The following is a 24,023-nucleotide window of genomic DNA, read 5'->3' on the forward strand; positions in this document are numbered from 1 at the left end:
CTGAGCAGCTTCACCACAATGTCCAAACTGTTACAGCCATTGTCTTATCATGAATATTGTCTGCCACCCATTAGATTACTCTGATAAAAAAAAGCTAATCCATATCTCTGATTGGATCATTCTTTATTATCACACTTAACATGTGTCTAGAAGATGTTAGGTCGATTTTTCAACATGGAACCTAGCAGCCTAGTTGTTTGTGGGAATATGGGGACCTCATGCTTTGTTTTTGGGTTCCAAACAAAGAAGATCATTTACTTTGTCATTTCTTTGATCCTTAACAGTGATTATAGTACAATTTTTTTTTAAAAAAAGTTGCGTGTATAGACTAACGCAAAAATCATGCAGATAAGGTGATCCACGTCAATATTTATTATCCTCTTTTCTGTGTAATGCAACTTTGTCTAGAAAAGAATCTTTATGATCCTATTTTCTTAAAGTTAATTCCACCTTCCCGGTACTATCTGTTCAATTTAAAATTGGATGAGTAACTTTCAGTTATAGGCCAATGCAAGAGACGCGGCGTAATGGCTGGTTAAAGTTACAGGAAATGTTGAAAGGGCATGCTATGAGTTATTGAAAATGTTCAACTATACGCTAATTGGATACTTTTTTTTTGGTGTAACCATCCGGTATCCAATCTACTGGGCCGAGTAATCTGGTTTTGCGCGCTGTGTAGGGGCCATTAAAGGGTGGAAGCGCACTCTCTACCAGGAGTTTCGCCATTCTCAGGACTCGAATACAAGATTTTTGGATAAGGATGAAGGTGTATTGGATACTTACAACATCCTTATGTACATATAATGAGTTCATGTCACATGGCTGGGAATTCCCTTGCATCTAGGGAAGTGATGCCATTAAGTTGTGAAGCCGCCATTCAGTATTTGTGCTTGAGCTCTATAATTGTACTAGTATTCGAATATTGTGTTGAGAATTTCAGATATAAACTTCCTTTTTCGTTATCTTATTGAGATAAAGAACATAAAAAACTATCAGAAGCAAGAATTATTCGTTAGGGAATAGGTCAAATATGATAAATTATGGAAGAGGATGAGATGCTTATATTCTTTAATCACAAGGGGGTTGACTTATATCTCTAAGGAAAAAAGATTATATACAATCCACTTTAATGGGGCTCTGTTATGAATCAAAAGAATCTGGTTTTGCCACTCGTATCAAGAGCCAAGATATCAAAGGTCCCACAAATTTCTTTTTTTCATTCTGTATCTTTTCTTGCCTATAAATAGGCTGCTACTACTCTTTTAAATCACTAAGTTTGCCAATCAAAACACACACAGCTCATACAATAAATGAACTCTTCAGGGCACTTATTGTTGCCTCTCCCTCAAGGGCTTCTCTCCTGTAATGTTTATACTATGATTTAAAGTAGAAAGCATGCATGGAAAGAAGCTCGGACGGGGAGAGCCGACAAGAGGTGTCTTGTTTCACAACTGGATTTAGAAACTATGTTATTCTACACAGGGCAGTCTTTGTTCACTCTCCCTCAAGGGCTTCTGGCTTAAAATGCCTTACTCTTTGGTTTGTGCTAAGTGCCAGAGGTCTTTCGAGTGAGAGTGGATAAATTCTGCCATGATATATTGTTAGAATTCTGACTCAACAAAGAAACTGTGCTTCTACCTTCTGATTAACTGATTGTTTTTTCCTATGCAGTTAGGGTGGATCAACTCTGTACCATTGGCTCAAAAGTGCCTTTATGATCACGAGAGACAGACAAATGAGGATCTACTTTTTGACCCTTAATTATGATATTAAGGCCTAATTGAGTCGAGCAGGAGCACATATAATTTAGTCTGCATCAAATGCATTTAACTTGAACTGTGTATGTATGGCCAAAAATCTTAAAGCACCCCTCCTGAAGGAGTAATAGGTGCAGCAGTGACTGACTTAAAATCTCGAATCTGTCTTTTGGAGTCGAGAAGGAGCTGGCTGTATTCTTTCTTCCTAGTTGTATGTTGATCTCTGGTTGTTATTAAACGCGCACGAAAACTCCAAGATTCTGTCTCTGCAAGAAAACTTAATACTTGAGTTTTGGAGTTTGAAGTCACTCATAAGCACTCAGTTGCCATTTAACGAGAAAAAATGGCATAAGGCTTAGTAAAAACAGCTGACCGCAGCAGACACCTCAAGATGCAGTAAGAGTGGGTAGACTGTGCCAATAATATGGATAACTGTGACCACATTTAAACATATGTGATCATAAGTAGCGAGGTAAACTATGTATTGATCATCTATTCAACTGACTTTTGCAACCGCGACATGAAGAGCCTCTTCCCTGATAAACTCTCACTTGGTACTTGTATGAATATTAATTGGTGAAGTAGGAGGCCTATCTTGCAGCCAACTGTGTAGTTATTTGCCATGACATTCTGTGCCTAAACTTTGAAGAAACCTTGTCAATTTCAGATCAAATGCCTGCCAAAACCTGTGAGAGTTTATGCTCATTGAGACAATAAATCATTATCAAACTACAATAGCATAAAATTATCAAGTACATTTTTTATGTGTTGGGTTTGAATTCCATTAGAATTCTCATTGATCTCTAAAAAACTAATGGTGTGAAAATGGTATAAAGGCCATGAGATTTATTTGAAATCATGGATCAACATCTTGATAGAGTAACCAATCTCATTTTTACCCGCTGAACTGCTGCATTTTATTTATTAAGAAGTAGATAATCAAGATTGTTGTTCTTGTTTCAATGCAGTTTACCCTTCCCAAATCATTTCCCACACCCTTTCAAGGAGTTTCAGGTCCCTGTATCCTTAGATACCTCAAGGGGTGGCAAATGGGGTCGCGTCGAATATGGGCGGGTCTAAAATTGGTAATGCAAAAACAGACAAATTGTCCGACACGACCCATATTTAATACGGATAAAAAAGGGTTAACTAGCGGATAATATGGATATAGACATATAACTTCTTGAATATGATCACTTTTGGGAGAATTACTAGTCTCCCAAACTTGAGTAACCCCTAATTTGAAGATTTACAAATGTAACTGTTAAACCCATTTATTATCCATTGATTATCCATTTTCTAAGGGGATAGTATGATTCATATCCATATTTGACCCGTTTTTAAAAAGTCCATTATCCAACCCATTTTTTAATAGAAAATATGAGTGAATAAATATTTTCTTTTAACAAACCTGGAACTTGGAGAGGTTAAATTTTTTATTTTGATTACTCTGACTATTAAGAGCCTTCTGCCTCAATTAAGTTTTCCTTTTTCAGGATCTACCTTAAACAAATTACTAATATCTATACTTGGAAGAAAATTAGCCTGAATAAAATGAAATTGATATAGAGGGCTCATTTAGGTGATCCAACTAACTTAGAATTAAGGGGCAGTTGATTGATCGAGTTGAGGAGCAAATAAATCATGCACCTTGATCCTAGAACTATCATTTGGTCTTTTATCCTTACTGCAATTTTTCTCAAACATTTTACCTTTTAGTTCTTAGTAATTTTTTGGTGGCTCTATCTCAGTTGCTGAATCTTTACTTATAATACGTTTTAGGGTATGGAGGGACCATAGTATTGCACAGTGGCTTATCTATAAAATGGACACAAGATAACCTTATCCACTAAAGATTCTTGATTTTCAGACTTAATTATTTATTTCCCTTTCTGATTTTTCCTTCTAGTTAGTACTCCAGCTTTTATTAGAGCCCTCCAAATCCTACTGTTTTAACTGTCATTATTTCACAATTAACTACTTTGAGTGGATGCCATAATTTTCTTCAAGCTCAAAAGCCACAATGGAGGCTGCTACTCCATTGTACCACTTCATTTCTTCACATCAGCCATTCACCCAAAAGCAACCCAGAAGATATTCCACAAATTTTGGCCTTGTAAATGTAGCAGAAACACTTTCTGAAACTTCACCCTCAACTTCACCTTCTCCACTTTCTTCATTGCAATTTGATTATGAAAAAGAGTTCCACTCACTAAATTCAGTTAGAGCAATGCATGCCAAGATGATAAAATTATCTAGTGTATGGGATTCAAAGAGAAATATGCAGTCTTTTATCTCAGCTTACTTGGAATTTGGTGATTTTCAATCTGCTGCAGTGTTATTCTTTGTGGGGTTTGCAGAGAACTATTTGTACTGGAATTCTTTCCTTGAAGAATTCAGTTATTTCGGTGGAAATCCATGTGAAATTCTTGAAGTTTTCAGTGAGTTACATAGTAAAGGAGTGAACTTTAACACTGAAATTCTAGCTTTTGTCTTGAAAATCTGTTCAAAGTTAAGAGACATGTGGCTAGGATTGGAAGTCCATGCTTGTTTGATCAAGAAAGGTTTTAATTTAGATGTCTATACACAATGTGCGCTGATGAATTTTTATGGGAGATGTTGTGGGACAGAGAGTGCTAATAAGGTGTTTAAAGAAGCATTAATCCATGACTCTTTATTGTGGAATGAAGCAATTTTGGTTAATTTAAGGGATGAGAAATGGGCAGAAGGTCTACAATTGTTTTGTGAAATGCAGGCTTTACTTGTTAAGGCCAACAGCTTAACCATTTCCAAAGTTTTGCAAGCATGTGGGAAATTGGGTGCTCTTGATGAAGGAAAACAGATTCACGGGTATGTTATCCGATATGACTTAGAATCGAATATACTGATACGTACTGCACTGATCAACATGTATGTGAAAAATGACAATATCAAACTTGCTAGAGTAGTTTTTGATTTAACAGATAATCGTAATCTGCCTTGTTGGAATAGTATTATCTCGGGGTATATTGCACTTGGTTACCTTGATGATGCTTTGGAGCTATTTCATGAAATGATAACTTCCAACATAAAACCGGACATAATAACCTGGAACTGCCTTTTATCTGGTCATTTTCTTCATGGATCATATCGAGAGGTTTTGGCGATTCTGAGGAGAATGCAGAGTGCTGGTTATCAGCCAAATCGCAACTCTATAACCAGTGTTCTTCAAGCAGTGACCGAATTAGGCTATTTGAGTAATGGTAAAGAGATCCATTGCCATGTTAGAAGAAATGGACTTGACTATGACCTGCATGTTGCAACTTCACTAGTAGATATGTATGTGAAGAATGATGATTTGACATCTGCTCAAGCTGTTTTCGATTGTATGACAAACAGAAATATTTGTGCTTGGAATTCATTAATTTCTGGTTATTCCTGCAAGGGACATTTTGAAAAAGCTAGTAATCTTTTAAATCAGATGAAGGAAGAAGGGATTAAACCAGATATAGTGACATACAATAGCATGGTTTCCGGTTATTCAACGTCTAGCTGCATTAAGGAAGCTTTGGGTATGATTAGAAGGATCAAAAGTTGTGGCATGTCTCCTAATGTCGTTTCATGGACCTCTTTAATATCAGGTTGTTCACAGCAAGGATATTTTAGAGAAGCATTTGAATTTTTAATTCAGATGCAGGATGAAGGTATCAAAGTAAACTCAGTTACAATTTCAAGCTTACTTCAAGCATGTGCAGGTCTCTCTTTGTTATATATTGGGAAAGAGATACATTGCCTGTGCATACGAAATGATTTTATGGATGATGTGTATGTATCTACGGCTCTCATAGACATGTACAGTAAGTGTGGGAACTTAGAAAATGCCAAGAAGGTTTTTCAAAAGCTTGAGGATAAAACCTTAGCTTCTTGGAATTCCATGATCACCGGATTTGCCATATACGGCCTTAGTACAGAGGCAATTTCAGTCTTTGATAAAATGAGACAAGCACACGTCCAACCAGATGCAATAACTTTTATAGCTCTTCTATCAAGTTATAAACATTCTGGTTTGCTCGATAAAGGTTGGAAATATTTTGATCATATGAAGACAGATTTTGGAGTTACCCCCACAATTGAGCATTACTCTTGCATGGTTGATCTACTGGGAAGAGCTGGTTACCTTGATGAAGCATTGGATTTTATTCAGTCAATGCCGATGGAGCCAAATGCTGCTGTTTGGGGTGCTCTTCTTACATCATGTCGGATCCATGGAAACGTGGAGCTTGGAGAGATTGCAGCAGAATACCTTTTCAAGTTAGAACCATATAATGCAGCTAACTATGCCTTAATGATGAACCTCTATGCACTTTCAAACCGATGGAAGGATGTTGACCGTATCAGGGACAAGATGGAAGCAATGGGAGTGAAAATCGGACCGGTATGGAGTTGGGTACAAGTCAATCAGAGGATTCACATCTTTTCTACAGCAGGAAAAACTCATCAAGAAGAAGGAGAGATATACTTTGAACTGTACAAGTTAATCTCTGAGATGAAGAAGTTGGGATATGCACCTGATACTAAATGTGTTTGTCAGAACATTGCTGAAGTGGAGAAAGAAAAGGTGCTACTTGCTCACACTGAGAAACTGGCAATTACATATGGATTAATCAGGACCACAAGTCCTGCACCTATTAGGGTGATCAATAATACAAGAATATGTTCAGACTGTCATACCGTTGCAAAATACATGTCATTGCTGAGGAGGCGAGAGATTTTCCTAAAAGATGGCGTCCGCTTTCACCACTTTAAGGATGGTAAATGTTCTTGCTGTGACTTCTGGTAGAGGTACGACTAGCATCTTTTTCTCTTAAAACAGAAAACAGATCTTGTGTCATAGCAGTTTTGTACATGGTATTTTTTGTGACATTTCATAGATGTTTGACATATGAATACAGTGATACTTGGAATCAGTTTAAGCGTTATTATATCTCCTAGCCGGAAAGCTTGGTCACGGTTCAATCTATTGCAAAAAAAAGTTTGATTCAGTAGTTCTATTTAGAGCAAGTACATAATCGTTTTGGTATGATGACTCCAGTATTATTTGTCCATATTTTGTTCTTCACTCATTTATTAACAAACTTGTAGCATCTACCTAAGAGATCTTAGTGATCAGTAACTCTTTAAACTATCAAACTATACAAGTCGCACGACGACCCTTGATTCTGAGCAAAAGTCAGCACTGTTTGGAGGCAAAATTGAGCAAACTGTGCACTCTGTTTATGGAAAACTGAGAAATAACTTTTCAGATTTCTTTCTTCACACCATGTTTGGTTAAAAGAAAGAGAAGGGATAGAAGAGAGATTAGAGATAAAGAAGAAAGGAACTCATTGCTGTTTTTTTTTTCAGATCATTGTTTAGTTTCTTTCCTTGTCTATGTTTTATTTTTCAGGGAAGATTTTATAAATAATCTCTCGTTTTTGTAAGAAACTATTCAAACCTAGTTCGTTAATTAAATTGTTCGTCAATATATCTCATAAGGTTAAATCTAAAGTTGCAGGGCTGCAGCTATCTGGCACATAAGGAGAGAAACAATGTCTCTAACTCTATTGAGATATGTAACAGTAGAAGGGTTAAGAAAACAGGTTACTTAACCAAAACACTATTAAGAGATCTCAAAGGAGAAGGGGAAAACTAATGTAACATCACGTGATCTATTTAGCAGTTAAACTCTATATTAACCATTAATCTTTACGAGCCTAGAATGATTCCCTGGATTCCCCTTCCTGAAAAGAAATTCGGATAATTCACCGTCTTTGGAAGCCTTGCATCCTCAATCAGAATGCAGCTTTTGGTGAATGGTAAGGCCTGATTATCCTTTGTTTTTCCTATTCATGGATTAGATTTTCTTTTTTCTTTCTATCATTTCTGCTGATATTACTGCCTTTTGCTAATGCTTCCTTTTTTTCTCCATCTTTTCTTGAGCCGAGGGTCTATTAGAAACAGCCTCTCTACCTTCTCAAGGTAGGGGTAAGGTGCATATACATTACTCTCCCCATGTGATTACACTGGGTGTGTTTGTTGTTGTTATTAGTGTTGTGTTTGACAAAGTAACCAGGATGGATGGTTTTGAATTAAGCACACAAAAAATTTGAGATATTTTTCTAAATCCAAGTCCAACTGTTGAGAATTAACTGTGATAAACATAGACGATTGTAGTTACATCCACTCTTTGGCCATCAATTTATCTTCTTTACCTATGATATTTTCTCCTCAATTTGACCTTTCGCGTTCAAGCAATCAGAGGAAAGATTTTCTCTACTTAAAATTTAGTGACTGAAGTTCTCCTATCAGCTTAGGAAGGTTTTCTCAGGCTGGCCTTTTTTAGGTTAAGTGAGTGTAGCTAATCTACTAATATCTCAGTCCCAAAAATCGAATCTGATTGTTCCCCTTTGAGAGGTATTCTTCGTGCCAACAATGGTAAGAAGAACTCGGTTCCTCATCTTGGATTGAATTGAATTAAAAGCTATATGCTGATCTATGAATGAGCCTTCTATTTGATTAATACTATAAACGTTAAGCTTGTGGTGAAAAAACCTAATGCAAGTATCTAGTCTCATTCCGTCTAATATCGGAGACTATGATTATTGAGCTTGCATAGATAAGGGTGTCCTCAACATTCATACAAGATATATAAATGAAGTCCCGCGTAGAAAAAAATAGCACTGATGCCAAATTTTCCACACTTTGAACTGTCTATTCTTATTGCAAAGGAAGACAGCCTATGCCAATTTGACAACCGTCTGTGATAGATAGGAACAAGATAAGAGATAAAAGAAATGGTTGAAAACTACTCTTTTTAATAGTGTGTTCCAGTTTCCTCTATTGTAATTCCCTACAAGTCTGGGAACAAAAGTCCTCCTTAATGTCTCTTTCCCATCAACCTTTCATTAAGCTGTTGTATTATCCTCAAGACCCAATTCATCTGTCATAATCAAACTCAGCTCAAATGCTAGAGCTCAACGCCTTGCAATTGCGGGAAAATATCTCTTTTTGAGATCGGAGAGAAGTTGACAGTAGACTGGAAAGTAATGACTACGAAATTGAAAGAGATGTTGTCCTAAATTTACACAATTAGCTTACTATAGCTCAGACAAGGTACATATGTGACATGGACTCTGGTTATGCATATGTACTTGATACGTGCATGTAAATATCCAATTCAGGTACATGTAGTTTTTTGCTAATTTTTAGTATATTATGAAAAATCAGCACAAAATAATCACTTCAAGGCAATTCAATGAAAAGATAGAGCTAACAGTACATCAGAGAATACTACACTATAGGATTTGCAGGTGAAAGTTGGTTGAACTGACATATGGTCTTCTACTTGGAAAACCAGCCAGCATCCCTCAACTTGAGAAATTAACTGAATACAAACTTATCTTCCAACTTTATCTTATTCTAAACTTCACACAATCATCCAACAAAAAACATTTGCTTTGACAAGGCAAATGTCCTATTGACACTATGGGTCCAAAGCTGACTTTTTTCTTAACCCCATTGGTGAATATACTCTTTTTGTTCTGATTTATATGTTATTATTGCTATCGCGCCCCGCCCGGGGTGGGTGGGGGAACCCGGCGCCCCGCCCAGGGTGGGTGGGGGACCCGGCCGGTCGTTTTGAGTAATCGAGCCTCGTTGGCTCTATCCCCTATTTGATGTTTCCCGTATGTGTATTTGTTGTTATGTGACTTGCGGGGATGGTAGGTTTGGTTTCAGGAAGTATTTGTTACGTGGTATCAAAGCATATGAAAGATTACGACACACAAGGGAGGATCATCCATTGCGAGATTTAAGATGGTAAGAAGTTAAAGTTCCTTAGAACAGAAACATATAAGCTAATAGGAGTATTTGTTAGCAGATATGGTTTCACTGAGGAAGGCTAGTTTATACCACAAAAGTCTGAAATAACAGTGAAAGTCTGAGACTCAAAGCAAACATAGACAATAATAAAGGAAACTAAACTTATATACAAAGCTCTGGAAACAAGCTGCAATAGAAACATTCTGTCCATAATTTATGCAAGCTAAAAGTTGCATTTGCCAGATCAAAACATTTCTACGAGCAACACTTTCCCTACAGAAGTATTTACAGATATGAAAAGAGCCTCAGCACCACCTTAAGAACAGCGAAAGAAGATAGTAGAGGAAAAACCAAAACCTCCATAGATAAAACTAGTACGACGACAGGGTACAAACCCCATTTATGCATAGAAGTCGAGATGGATTACAAGCAGAAGCAATTTCAAAGAGACTGAAAATTCTTTCATGTCTTGATCTGGTTACTAGACGGACGGCCAGTTTACGCTGATGGGAAGACCTCCACTGGCATTGACATTCTATCTGAGACATCAGCAAGTGATTTCAGGTTGCAATTGATTAGTGCCTTCACAAAGTAGCAGGTCTCCTCTTGAGTGTTCCCTTCAGGCACATCCACCATAAATGACTCAATCACCAGTGTTCCTGGTGTACCGTCAAGTATCTCTGGATGGACTGTAATAACTGAAGAATAGTTCTGCAGAAGTTGATAAGAGTATAACACCAGGTTAGTATGCTTCGTATTAAGACAGGTATAGCAGGCAGCTTAATTAAGAAAAGACGCGCACTAAGATTTTGCAACTTCTTGTTGCAAAATGAAAGTGGACGACAAGCTGAAATGAGCAATGTCGGATGCAAATTACCAAACATTACAGGACATTTGACACTACGGCAGACACAGCAACTAATAACAAAACCCACCATATCAATGCTGATAAGATGCAAAAAACAAAAGATTAGTTTAATGACTCCATTAGTTGATTGGTAGATGTGTGAAATTTTTTATCAACACATCTTATCCATAAGTGTAACTGTTGGATTTTAATAGGTGGGGCAGCAAAAATATTAAAAATATTGATTGAAAATGTCTCTAAATAAATTTTATTAACCAAGAGGGCTTTAAATAGAACTTAAAACAGAATTTGCAAAAAATATGCATAATAAATATTCAAAAACCTAAAATATCTTAAGTAACTTATCCAATTAAATTTAAATTTAAACGAAGATTCCTCCTACGACTAAATTACTTATTATTCTAGTAAATCAAATATCAGCAGTAACAAATGCAAAATCCAACAGTATCAGTTAAAACCACTTAATGATAATGAAAGATCCCAGAATAGACATTCACAAAGTTAAAACACTTAGTACCAATTCATTCCATATCTATAACCTAAAAACCAAGCATTTCTATTCACAAGTTTTAAAGATCTTGTTAAGATCCGAATTGGTGGAATAGACAACATTCCAAGAACTGATCTTTTACCTACTTGGGTCCGAGCATGCATTACTCTGCTCATATGCTGGATACGCGCTACTCAACCCCACCTCAGCTTCTTGCAGAAGTGGAGAGTAACAAGGAAACTATTTTAATGTAGGATACTTCTAAAAAGCAAGTGAAATTGAGCTAATCCTCACCTTCATAATCAACAAAACTAGATTATGCTTGTAGAGAAAACACCTACCTTTAGCCTGTGATCACCACCGACGATTCTAATGCCAAGAATGTGCTCTTCGTCATCAAGAAGTTCCAATCTTTCAGTGCTGGTGGTTGCTGGAAGACCTGACTTAACATTCACCTCTCTAACACTTCCAATCCTAAGATCACCCTTCACAGTACACCTACTAACAAATGGCTTATACTTCTGAGGCTGATCGAATCTCCTCACTAGTGACCAAACCTACAAGTAAATCAACAACCATAAAAGTCAGACTTTAAAACTCAAATGCAAAAATAGAGAAACTCAACATATAGCATATGATAAAAGGGTATTATCACTTTTAGCCCGCACCAGTAACTATTTACGTCTGCTAGCCGAAAAAGTGTATAAAATTTGTATAATTTTTGTATATAACATACAGAATGTATATATATACAAAGTTTATACAACAAAAGCCTTATGTTTTCTTTCTTGCCTTTATAATTGTTTTTTTTCCTCATTATAATTGTTTCTTCAGTTGTTGTTTTTATTTTTTACAGAAAACTGCCTCAACCAAGAAAGACTTTATATAAGACTTTCTACAAACATTTTGAAGAAACCTTACCAAACACATTTTTTTTGGTTACAAACTTTCCACAAATAGACACACCTTTTATGAGTAACTCAACTCTTCTACAACAAAAGCAAAAACGTACCAAAAATTGGTATCCCCATAAAAAAAGAGAAGATTAAACAAAAGATATCAGCTTGATAACAAACTAGAAATACCCAATTTACTATAACTATAAACAAATTAAAAAAAATCACCACAGTCACGATATTGATAAAAATCTCCATAAGAGATACTAAAGAACCCAAAAAAAAAATTAAGAGAAAAGACTCTTAACATATTGCAAAAGCAAGATTAACCAGAATTCAAGAGAATACGAGGAAAAAAGAATAGAGATTAAAACATCAACAACAAGCAAAAATTCATAACTTTTACAGACATATTAGGAATAAAGAGATGATATTTACAATATCAACTGGTGCTTTGATGTGCTTAACAATAGAAGAAGAACACTGATGGTCACTAGGTTGATGACTATGATATCTTGCTATAAACTGTGCCTCCATTTTCCTTCAGAAATTCTCTACTTCAAACCCCTTAAAATTTTCTAGCTTTTTAACACAACTTGAACTTCTACGAAAAGCTTACTGAGTCAAAGAGAAATCGAGAGAGATTGAGAAATTGGTGGTGGTTGGTTAATTGGTCTGTGATAAGTCTTGACTTTAAAGTCTAACAAAGAAGAAGTAGAAAGAGAGAGATCTTTGTGTAAGCTATCATTGTCAGATTCCACCGACAAGTAAGCCCACCAATAACAGCCCAATAAGCCCAAGACTTATTTCTATCCAATGGGCCCACTATTACATAATTCTACAAAATTAACTAACTTCTCTTAAATGTTTATCCTTTTTAAGTTAAAAAATGAAAATTATTGAGTCCGCATTTTTGAATTGTTCTGGTCATGTCAATCTTTCTATGGAAATTTTGTACTAATGAACTTGACCATACAAATATGCCTAAATCAAGACAATACTTTGCTAAATAAAATTTCTAATTTGGTTCTTTGAACATGTTTTTCTCAATAATAATTTCTTGAAGGAGGGAAGTTAATGAGTCAAAGTATAGTGAAATCTCTCTATAACAACCTTGTTTGTTCCGAATATTTTTTGATGTTATAGCGAATTGCTGTTATAAAAAACATATATTACAATAGAACATGAGATTTGATTCCGAAAAAATTTAAATTTTATAAAGAAGTGCTCTTATATAAGGATGATGTCATAGAGAGATATGATTGTATGGCGTTTTTCAAATATTTATGCATATTAGCAATTGAAAATATAAAATTCAACTGCGCAATAATAGCTAGGAGGCCACTAAATTCGTAAATTTTTTATTTAATTAGTGATTTTCTGACCACTAAACTATTTTTGCAATATAGCAGTAAGTATTGCAAGAATACTAACTGAAAAATCCAACTAGGAAAATTGGGAGAATATTATAAAGTTGTTGTTACTAGAAGGTTGGGCATGTGTCCCATATGTATGTAGAGCATAAAAGAGTGGCCATTAAAATACAATGCGATTGGTGGATTAGAACAACTTCACATTGATAAGTTAAACAATTTTGACTGTCTCACTCCCACTCCCACTCCCGTCAACTTAGGTTTTTAGGATTTCAGAATATTCTACCCACCATATATCCTCTAGTGCATGTGCATGCATTTCTCTTATTAGCGGCTTACTATTCTCTCTCTCGTGTTTCTCTTAAATAGGAAAAGATTTTTAATTATTTTATCCTTATTTAAAGTAAAATATAGTAATTTCTTTTTATTTAATATTTACTGGTATTTGTAGTCTTCAAGAACTATTAATATTAAGGATAGAATAGGAAAAATATAATTAATTTACTTTTGAACTTCTAGAATGTCAAATAATTTGAAACAATTATTTTTAGAAACCGTGACAGATAATTTGAGACAGATGGAGTAATTTGAATCATTTAATCACTAAATTTTAAGAAGAGTAATTTAATAATTATAACTTAGTTTTTGATTTCATGGGAAATTTAATTTTATGAGTTACTATTGGACATAGTTATCTACTCGCTAACACTTAGAGCCTGTATGGAAAACTATCTGGGAACTGAATTTGGGTGTAATTGGATGTAATTTTATCGTTTGGTGTGTTTGTCTAGCCAAGTAATTACTTGGTCAACATGGATTTGGGTGTAATTGGCGAGGTGTAATTATACTCTCCAATTCTCAAGGGAGGGGAGGATGAGAATTGATGGTAATTGCATTGTGTAATTACAAGGTTACTTTTTAATTTCTTTTCTTTTTATTTTTATTTTTATTTATTTTCTTTATAACTTTTTATTTCCATTATTTTAATTTTATAATATATTTTTCTGTGTACATTATTTATGTTTTATTTTTTTTTACCTTTACTTCTTGTGAATCCATGTAATTGCTCATATATTTTATTTCTTATTTGTTTTATTTCTTCAGTTAGCTTAACTACGTTGTTATTCTACTTTGGAACTACACCTCCAAATATTAGAAATAATGAATCATTAACAAACTTGGCATATAACGGGTGATGTTATTAAAGTAGAATTTCCTTGTTGAATGAGATTATAAACTTAAATGTTTCCTAATCTTCAGTTGTATTGGAACTTATTTTTATTATGTTGGAATTTGATATATGTTAAACTTGTTTTTTGAAATTGTGTTATATTTGTGGTTCCAATTTACTTGTTTTAGTAGTATGACTTATTATTTCACATTACATGTTGTTAATTTTTTAGTTAGAATTGATATATTAGGTTTGTCAAATATTTGAATAATGTTATGACATTATATTTATCAATATTAATTATTTTATCAATCCTACATTTCATGGTGTTTTTATAAAACGTGTGTTTTTAGTTTTAATAATTAATTAAATTAAATATTATTAATTAAGAAAATATATATCAATTATTTTTACAATATTAGTTATAAATATATGATTACTAATTAATGTATATTCAAGAAAAAAATATGCATCTTAAATATCAAATCTTATATCATATATACTTATAAAAAATATTTATAGGCATATATTTATTATATTAATTTTTAAATTTTGATAATTACTTCATTTAAAATTTAAACTAACTGAGTAATTACACTCGTGCAACAAACAATACGCTTATAATTATACTGTAATTACGTTATGACAAACAAACATGTCTTCGTAATTATTATACTGTGTAATTACTAGGCTGTGTAATGATTATCCTAGTAATTATACCAATTCTAATTATCTGGTGATTTTCCAAACAGACCCTTAAAAATTGAGCACGTAAATTTGATGTTAATATTTCGTGCATCGACAGTCAAAGCTGATCATGAGTTCAAACCTCATCTATATCTCCAACTTGATGTTATTTAACAAAATATTGAATAGCAATTAATCGAAAAGAGAAAAAGAAAAAGAAATATGACATAAGTAATAGGAGTACTCGGATAAAAGGAATATTCTCCCTTTTAACGAAAGCTGATAAAATGAATGCCAAAATTAAAGCAGAAATAAAATAAACCAAAATAGAGGAAACAACAAAGGAAAGGGCAAAATTAGACGATGAAGATAAGAATCCTGCAGTAGATTTTTCGAACACCATAACTTGATGTACGAAAACATCGAAGCACAGGAAACAAACAGTTCAGATTCTAACTCTTAGGTGTGTTTGGTACGAAGGAAAAGGTTTTCGTGGATTTATCATTTTTTTTTTTTGTTTGGTTGGTGAAAAAAAATCGAAAAATATTTTCTAGTATTTGGTTAGAGTCTTAGAGAATATAAAATATTTTTTGAAAAATAATTTTTTATGCTACTCTCCTCAACCCACCTTTCCCAAAATCCTCATGTTTCTTGTACTCCTTCCCGCTTCTATTTTCTTCAAGAATTTAATTATTCTTTTCAAAATTCACACAAATCTAAAGGAACTAATGTGTTACTTTACTTTTTCACATAAGAGCAGCGTTGAACTTTGAGCCCGATAATTAAAAAGAATACACTTTATTTTGTTAAAAAAAAAGTATACTTTCTACAACACGAGATGTGGTTCCTTACGCAGTGGCGAAGCCACCTTTGTCACGACCCAATTTCTCCCTCCGTGATTTGTCGTGATGGCACTAATCTCTACGCCTAGGTAAGCCTAACACTTTGCGAAAATGAAATAAAAGCATGAACATTAATTACTAACAGTAACAAATATCTAATAAGCAATTGAATGTCACTCGACATATACATTGTCACCTCTGAAAAGCACCAAACAATTTTCAAAACCCGGAATACCTTAAGTCACAAGCTACTAAGAAGTCTTAACTGTTCTAAACATCATTTCTACAGAAAGAGGGAAAAACAAACATTGGGGAATAGAGGGGGACTCCGAGGATCTGGGGGCGCAGACAGATGTACCTTGAATATGAGTACACCACAACGGTACCCAATAAGTGGCAAGCCTAACCTCGGTCGAGTAGTGACGAGATCAAGTTAGGGCCCTACTGGTATAAATATAATGAAATAAGACAGAATAAAATATCGCAGTAAAAATAGATACGGAAATCTAACAGGGAGAGAATCAATGAAAGAAAACAGATTATAACACAGTGATAACAACATGGGATCTCCAGAGATACCGTCTCATAGTCCCAAACGTAAATGTGCAGGGGGATCTCCCGGAATACCGTTTCGTAGTTCCAAAGTAAATATGCAACTCAACCAATATGAATAACAGTTACAGCAAGAGAACCTACAGTTTGGACTAAGTGCAAGTTAAGGAAAGCAGAAAAATTTCACTAAACATGCTGCGCAGAGTTCAAATAGATTATTAAAATTTCACATACAGTTTGCACGTATGCATGCTATTCTAATCTAAACAGGATGGTTGCATATGCTGATGTAGTTCAAATAAGGAGAAACAAGTTATGACTTAGTGAAAAAATAGAGTTTTACAACAAGTAGCACGTGTACGTACTCGTTACCTCACGTGCACGGCGCTCACATATCAAACAGTACCAAGTCCTAAGGGGAGCTTCCCCACACAAGGTTAGGCAAGCCATTTACCTCGAACCAAGCTCAAATCAATATGAAACAATGCTCTTTCCACGAAAATCCAACTCCAAATGTACCAAATCTAGCCAAAATCAATCACACAACATGAATACAACTACAAGGAACTAATTAGCTACCGAAATCAAAGCTAAAACAAGAAATTGGAAATTCACCCCAAAAAGCCTCCTCGGACCCACGTCTTGGAATCGAGTAAAAATTACCAAATATGAACACTCATTCACTCACGAGTTCACTCGTACCTAAATTATCCAAATCCGGTATCTAAATCCCACTCAAAACTCAGAAATTAAGTTGGAAAACTTTTCCCCCATTTTTCCAACTTTCCCACTCAAAATCCTTAATTAAATGAAGAAAACAATAATAGATTATTGAAATATAACCAAAATCAACCAAGGAGTCGTTACCCCAAAGCTCTCTCTGAAAATCTCTCAAATAATCGCAAATTTCCGAGCTTCCAAGTCCAAAAATGGAGAATTGAATCAAACCCTCGATTTAGCTCCTTTTTCTGCCAGTTAAACCGCACCTGCGGTCCATTAATCGCTTTTGTGGCTAGAGTTCCGCACCTGCAAAATTTAATTAACTCTTCAGACTCCGCAAATGCGCACCTATATTCGCATCTGCGGATGCGCTTCTGCGCTAACTTGTCTGCCTCTGTGGAACCTCACTTCTTCCCCAAATTCGCTTCTGTGATCACTCATCCGCAGATGTAGCTCCGCTTCTGCGGCTCTTTCATTGCATCTGCGACCACTGACCCTCATGCCTAAAATCGCACCTGCGATCCCGTCCTCGCTTCTGCGGGGCCATACCTGCGTACTTCCCACCGCATGTGCGAAAACACCAGAACCAACAAACTTCAGATTATGCTCAAGTCCAAATTTTCATCCGTTAAGCACCCGAAACTCACTCGAGGCCCCCGGGACCTCAACCAAACATACCAACAAATCCTAAAACATCATACGAACTTAATCGAGCCTCAATCACATCAAACAACGCTAAAAACACAAATCATCCTCCGATTCAAACTTAAAGAACTTAGAATCTCCAAATTCGACAACCGATGCCGAAACCTATCAAACCAGGTCCGATTGACCCCAAATTTTGCATACAAGTCATAATCATTACTACGGATCTACTCCAACTTTCGGAATCAGAATCCAACCCCGATATCAAAAATTCTACTACCGGCCCAAAACTCCAAAAATTCGACTTTCGCCATTTCAAGCCTAAATGAATTACGGACCTTCAAAACACAATATGAACACGCCCCTAAGCCCAAAATCACCCAACGGAGCAAATGGAATCGTCAGAACTCCATTCCGGAGTCGTCTTCACACAGTTCCAACTACGGTCCAAATTCTAAGACTTAAGCCTCCGTTTAGGGACTAAGTGTCCCAAAGCACTCCAAAAACCAAAACGAAACCTCCCGACAAGTCACAATAGCAGAAATAGATACGGGAAAAGAAGTTCACAGGGGATCGGGGCTCTAACTCTCAAATGACCGGCCGGGTCATCACAACCTTATAGGAAGGGGTGTCAGATGACATGACACCCCTTCACGGGAAAAATACACTGTGTAGATAGGTAAAATAAAATTATATGTATATATATTATATGTATTAGCAGTAAGGTCAACCTTGATACTCGAGATGACAACCTAAATACCCTACTAATTTATTTTCCAGCAAAAGTTAAAGTAATCATAAATTGTCTCCATTTTTTAAGTGGATCATTTTGATTATTTCTCTTTCTTTTTTTCTTTTTTCTTTTTTCATTTCCCGTTTCCCTTATTATAGTTCTAGTAAACCATGAAGTACAAACTACAAAGAGATGAATCTTTTGTCTAATACGAAGTGAACCGGGGTCCCGGGTTTTGGGGGTGGGATTGGGGGGGGGGGGGGGGATTAAGCTGCCATTAATTTCGCCTCTCAATCAACTTTTTCTTTCTTATTATCTAATCTTCTTTAAGTTAAATAAAGGAAATAAAGTCGTTGACAATGGATGTTAAAAAGTTATGCAAATTACAATGTCACTTAATAACTGTTCCGTTTCTACTTTAATTTCCTGTTCCACCTCTACCAAACAAGAAAAGATAAAAATAATTTACAAATACAAAAATGTCACATGAAAATTTATTTTGGAAATTTATCTACAAGTTGAGTGGTCATGTAATGTTGATGAGTATTCAATGAGGACCACGTTCACTATTCATTTTTTTGTCAGGATTCATTGAAAAATTCTTCACCTTGCTTGTGAAACAAAGCAATAATTTGTGCCACATTTGTAGTTGGTTTGAGTTCATTGGACCTGATACACGAGAAACGCCAATAGAAACGCCACTTTGTTTGAACTTTTAACTTTTGGCCTGGCCTCAAATTTGAAAAGGATAGATTCGTATACTAACCTCTCGCTATGCGTGGATCCGAGAAAGAGTCGAACCACTATTGTACGCAACAATGGCCTCATATTCGAGAAATACAAAATTGCTCCATTATTAGTTGTTTGGATGAAAGTTAGTATCGGATGTGTTTATGCTGTAGTTTTTAGCTCCAACTTTGTGTTTACTCCTATATGTTAAGGAAATTAAAGAAAATGTACATTTATTTGAAACCTTCTGAGTTATTAGGTGTCAGATAATCTTTTATGGTTTGTCATACATTTACCTGTCACACATCTCATATCAATAGAACCTAACTGTCCTCTCAAATACTGAAAGAAAAAGGGTTAATTAAGCTTAAGTAATAAGCAATCAAAAAACTTTTATTTATTCCCTTATAGATACGAGCATTATATAACTAATCTGATCTTTTTATCTTATGTTATAGCTTTTCAAGATGGACGTACAACCTGTCACTAAACGTACAAAAGTAACTATAATTAAGTTCTAAATTAAAAAGGGTTACCTTCGTTGTCTTTGAAGTTTAAAATCTTGACAAGTGCGTCGTTGGTGGTTGTAAAAAATTAATTAAGGAAGTTGAAACATGAGTAGACTTCAATTATGAAAAGCTGCAAAAGCAGCCAAAACTTTTTACCATGCCTAGGAATTCGTCCAATCAAATTTCCCAAACTTGCCACACTATGATCACTACAACAAAATTATAGTGCTAAGTTCTCGTGTTACACTCCGATTGGAAAATTCTCGTCCTTTGAATGTGGACAAATTTCCTTATCTCATAGAGTTTACTTTTCCTTTCACTAAATTACTAGGAATCATTTTTTATTGGATGCATATAGGGACGACATAGTTTGGCCAACCCAAACCTTATCCTATAGACCGTCCAAATCTAGTTTCTTTGAAATAAAAACTAAATGTTAAAGAAGTATATATATATATATATAAAATAAATTAAATGGTGCATGTTATTTGCAGACGATATTGTTTTGATTAACGAGATGTGAGACGGTGTTAGTGCGAGGTTAGAAGTGTGGAGATAGACCCTGGAGTCTAAAGGTTTCAAGCCGAGCAACACCGAGACAGAATACGTGGAGTGTAAATTTAGTGGTGCTACTCAGGTAGTGAAAGGAAAGGTGAGGTTGGATTCACAAGTCATCCCTATGAGGGAAATCTTAAGTACCTTGGGTCTATTGTACAGGGGTGAGGAGATTGATGAAGATGTCACACATCATATTGGGGTGTGATGGATGAAATGGAGACTTGCTTCCGGTGTTTTGTGTGACAAGAAGGTACCGCCAAAACTTAAAGGTATGTTTTATAGAGCGGTGGTCAGGTGAGCTATGTTGTATGGGGCTGAGAAGTCAAGAGCTCCCACGTTCAGAAGATGAAGGTAGCAGAGATGAGGATGTTGAGATGGATGTGCGGGCACACCAGATTAGATAGGATTCGAAATGAAGTTATTCCGGACAAGGTGGGTGTGGCCCATATTGAGGACAAGATGTGGGAAGCACGTCTTAGATGGTTTAGACATGTGAGGAGGAGAAGCACAGACGCTCAGGCAAGGAGGTGTGAGAGGTTGACATTGGAGAGCCTTAAGAGAGGTAGAGGTAGGCCGAAGAAGAGTTGGGGTGAGGTGATTAGGCATGACGTGACGCAACTACAACTGACCGAGGATATGACCTGTGATAGGAAGGTGTGGAGGTCGAAGATTAGGATAGTAGGTTAGGTAGTCTAGATTATTCATACCGGTAGTGTTAGTACGTACTCTCGTATTTGGTTGGTAGTAGACTTATTTGAATACCTGTCATTTTTTTATTTTTTTACATGTCAATCATCTTACTATCTTGTGGTATATGCTGCTTTTACATGGTTTTGCGGTATTGTCTCATCTTGTTTTCTTGTTATTATTGTGGTATTTATGCTTGTGAGCCGAGAGTCTACTAGAAATAGCCTTTTTACCTCCACAAGGGTAGGGATAAGGTCTGTGTACACATTACCTTCCCCAAACCTCACTATATGGGAATATACTAGGTATGTTGTTGTTGTTGTTGTAATATTTACAGTTAAAGATTTTTTTTTAAAATACTATTTGAATAGTTAAACAATAATAGTGTCATCTGTTGAAGCGGCCGAGAGAGTAGCTCTTAAATACTGTGCAATATGTGCTTCACTTCATCCCGTTAGTGGTGATGTTGCATCAAAAATGGAAAGTTAACTGAATATATATCTCTCAACAAAAGGTAAGAGAAATGATGTGTTCCTCTTTGATGGACAGCAAACCTAAGGGCACTCAAAAAGTTTTTGAGCACTAGGAATGGTCTTTATTTGTTAAGGTTTTCTTCGTTGCATTATTGGACAAATCTTACACCAACAAAAAGAACAACCAAAAATGTCCCATTAAAGTTTAGTTTGTGTGTAAATGGAGAAATAGGAGTTGCCAAATGTAGAATTAATGACTTTTAAGTTATATCACTCACTATATATATTAACAAATTTTAATACTATTAGTGTAGTTTAACATCTTCTAACATATTACCATATATTACGTATATTTTTAGGCTATCAGATCAAATTTACTATAACAGTTACATGTTGTCGTGAATATCAACTTAATCAATAGTGTAATATATTAAAAAAACTTAAGTTTTTATAGAATTAATGCTATACTGAATGTAGTATTTACATGTTTAAGGGATACTTTTATGTATTGGCATGGGCTACCTTAAAAGCTCTTTTCCCTGTATCTATACAGCTTGGTGCTTCAGTGTGGCGAATTAGCTGCTAATTACATTTCCTGCCATTGAGGCAAGTAGGACTATCAAATTTAACTGATCTCGTTCAAACTTACACAAATTCATAATATTCATTGCCAGTTCAAATATACTTGTTCAAAAGTTAGAGTCAATTGAGCCGAATAAGAAAAGAAACATAAGAGCAAAATATAATAATTCAGCTGCGATTCAAGGTAATTATAAGCCTGCTTCAAATCTTGATGACTTGGGTCATTACCTATTGTCCATCTCAACTGATCCAACTTGTTCTGATCCAAAAAAATTACTAAAGTATGACACTTTTTGGGGTGGTCTTTCATTTTTGACCCCTGCTTGCTCCATGGACAAATGTTCAAGGTCAAAAGATATAAGTGTTGCCCATGAAGCAAGCGAGAGACAACACTTGTTAAACTTGTAGTTCTTCTCATGCGGCAAGTGGGGATAAAAAGTCAAGATCATCAATTTTGATTGGTATTTGTGTACTTTTTCATTTTGATCGGATTACGTTTTAGGTAGTCATGACTTAGAGTGTGTTTGACTAAGCTTATAAGCTGGTCAAACTGGCTTATAAGCATTTTTTGGCTTATCTATGCGTTTGGTAAAATTAAAAGTATTTATAAGTTAAGTGCTTATAAGCCAAAAATAAGTTAAAAGTCATAAGTTGGTCTCCCCCAACTTATCAAATTTCAGCTTATAGGCACTTTAGGTTTGACCAAAATATTTACTATTCTATCCCTAAAATAATTCTTTTTAAACAAAACTCTTCGTATACCCTGTTCTTCAGCTGCTTATTATTAATTTCAGCACTTTTATCCAAACACGTAACTGCTTATTTTTTAAATCAGCTTCAGCACTTAAAAGTATTTTTCAGCACCTAATGCTTATCATCTACTCTAAATCAGCTAAGCCAAACGGGCTCTTAATCTGTTAATCAATAAAACTTAACTTATTTTAACCCCTTCAGATTTAACTCGACTCACCCATCTAACATCTAGATTCTAGAGGCAGGGAGGATGGAGGATGTAAATTACATAATAAAGATTATAACATTTGAGTAGCTTAATACATTTAGTAGGGTAAGATATGAAATATAAGAATATGGCCATTAGTTAAAAGGTGCCACATCAATTTTAATTTAATCTATCTATATTATTTTAAAAGCATGAATGTTAAGACGCTAAATGTTGAACGACAAAAATATCCTTGAAATATTAGCTGACTTTTATGCCTCTAAAAATAAAATTATTTCTTCAAAAAAACAATTCCTACAGGATAAAATTGTGATATGTAACTTTATAATTTTTAATTCAATCAAACATGTCTACTAGAATTTCGACGATCAGCTCATTAAATCGTTTCGGAGTCAAACTAATAGCCCGTTTGGCCAAGCTGCAAAAATCAACTTATTTTGAGAAGTGCTTTGCTCAAAAGTACTTTTGGTGAGAAACAGTTTTGTGTTTGGATAATTAGTTTGAAAAGTACTTCTGAGCAGCAATTAGTGTTTGGCCAAGCTTTAAAAAATTGCTTTCTAAGTGTATTTTTCTCAAAAGTGCTTCTAAAAAAAGTGCTTTGAGAGAGAAACTACTTTTTCTGCTTCTACAAAACTACTTCTATTTCTCCTCAAAACACTTTTTTACCTTCCAAAAGTTTGGCCAAACACCTTAATTTTTGGTCAAAAGTGCTTTTGGCAACAAAAAAAATACTTTTGACCGAAAAAAAGCTTGGCCAAACTGGCTATAAGTATGATGAGATTTCTATGAGAAGGATATCATGGTAAGTATATTCAATTCCATAAAGGTTTCATATTCAATAATAAATATTTAATTCCATCTAGGATTCATCTTGAATAAAATGTAAAATTAGTTTAATAGTCGTGGCATCCAAATCAAATATGGAACCCAAGTCCAAGTCAGAATTACTCT

General features: G+C 35.0%; 2 protein-coding genes across 2 annotated transcripts; one reads left to right on the forward strand and one right to left on the reverse strand.

Moving 5' to 3' along the window:
- The first annotated feature begins 3,452 nt into the window (after positions 1 to 3,452).
- On the forward strand, positions 3,453 to 6,735 carry LOC107760323 (pentatricopeptide repeat-containing protein At4g01030, mitochondrial-like). Its single transcript, XM_016578356.2, has one exon. The coding sequence runs from the start codon at positions 3,781 to 3,783 to the stop codon at positions 6,574 to 6,576; it is 2,796 nt and encodes a 931-aa protein (XP_016433842.2). The 5' UTR covers positions 3,453 to 3,780; the 3' UTR covers positions 6,577 to 6,735.
- Positions 6,736 to 9,743: 3,008 nt separating this feature from the next.
- LOC107760324 (abscisic acid receptor PYL3) lies at positions 9,744 to 12,555 on the reverse strand. Its single transcript, XM_016578358.2, has 3 exons — positions 12,289 to 12,555; positions 11,296 to 11,511; positions 9,744 to 10,307 (listed from the first exon to the last, which is right to left on the reverse strand). Exons 1-3 carry the CDS (start codon positions 12,385 to 12,387, stop codon positions 10,095 to 10,097), a joined length of 528 nt encoding a protein of 175 aa, XP_016433844.1. The 5' UTR covers positions 12,388 to 12,555; the 3' UTR covers positions 9,744 to 10,094.
- Between the last annotated feature and the right edge of the window lie 11,468 nt (positions 12,556 to 24,023).

Source organism: Nicotiana tabacum, chromosome 7, assembly GCF_000715075.1.
Source record: "Nicotiana tabacum cultivar K326 chromosome 7, ASM71507v2, whole genome shotgun sequence".
Classification (NCBI taxonomy): Eukaryota; Viridiplantae; Streptophyta; class Magnoliopsida; order Solanales; family Solanaceae; genus Nicotiana; species Nicotiana tabacum.

Bases quoted from the DNA above. Each gene is read 5' to 3' on its own strand.
- LOC107760323 (XM_016578356.2), top strand. From the start codon at position 3,781: ATGGAGGCTGCTACTCCATTGTACCACTTCATTTCTTCACATCAGCCA.
- LOC107760324 (XM_016578358.2), bottom strand. From the start codon at position 12,387: ATGGAGGCACAGTTTATAGCAAGATATCATAGTCATCAACCTAGTGAC. The intron at 11,512-12,288 runs GTAAATATCATC...ATTTACTTGTAG, and splicing joins TCAAAGCACCAGTTGATATT to GTTTGGTCACTAGTGAGGAG. The intron at 10,308-11,295 runs GTAGGTGTTTTC...CAACTTCTGCAG, and splicing joins GTGGTGATCACAGGCTAAAG to AACTATTCTTCAGTTATTAC.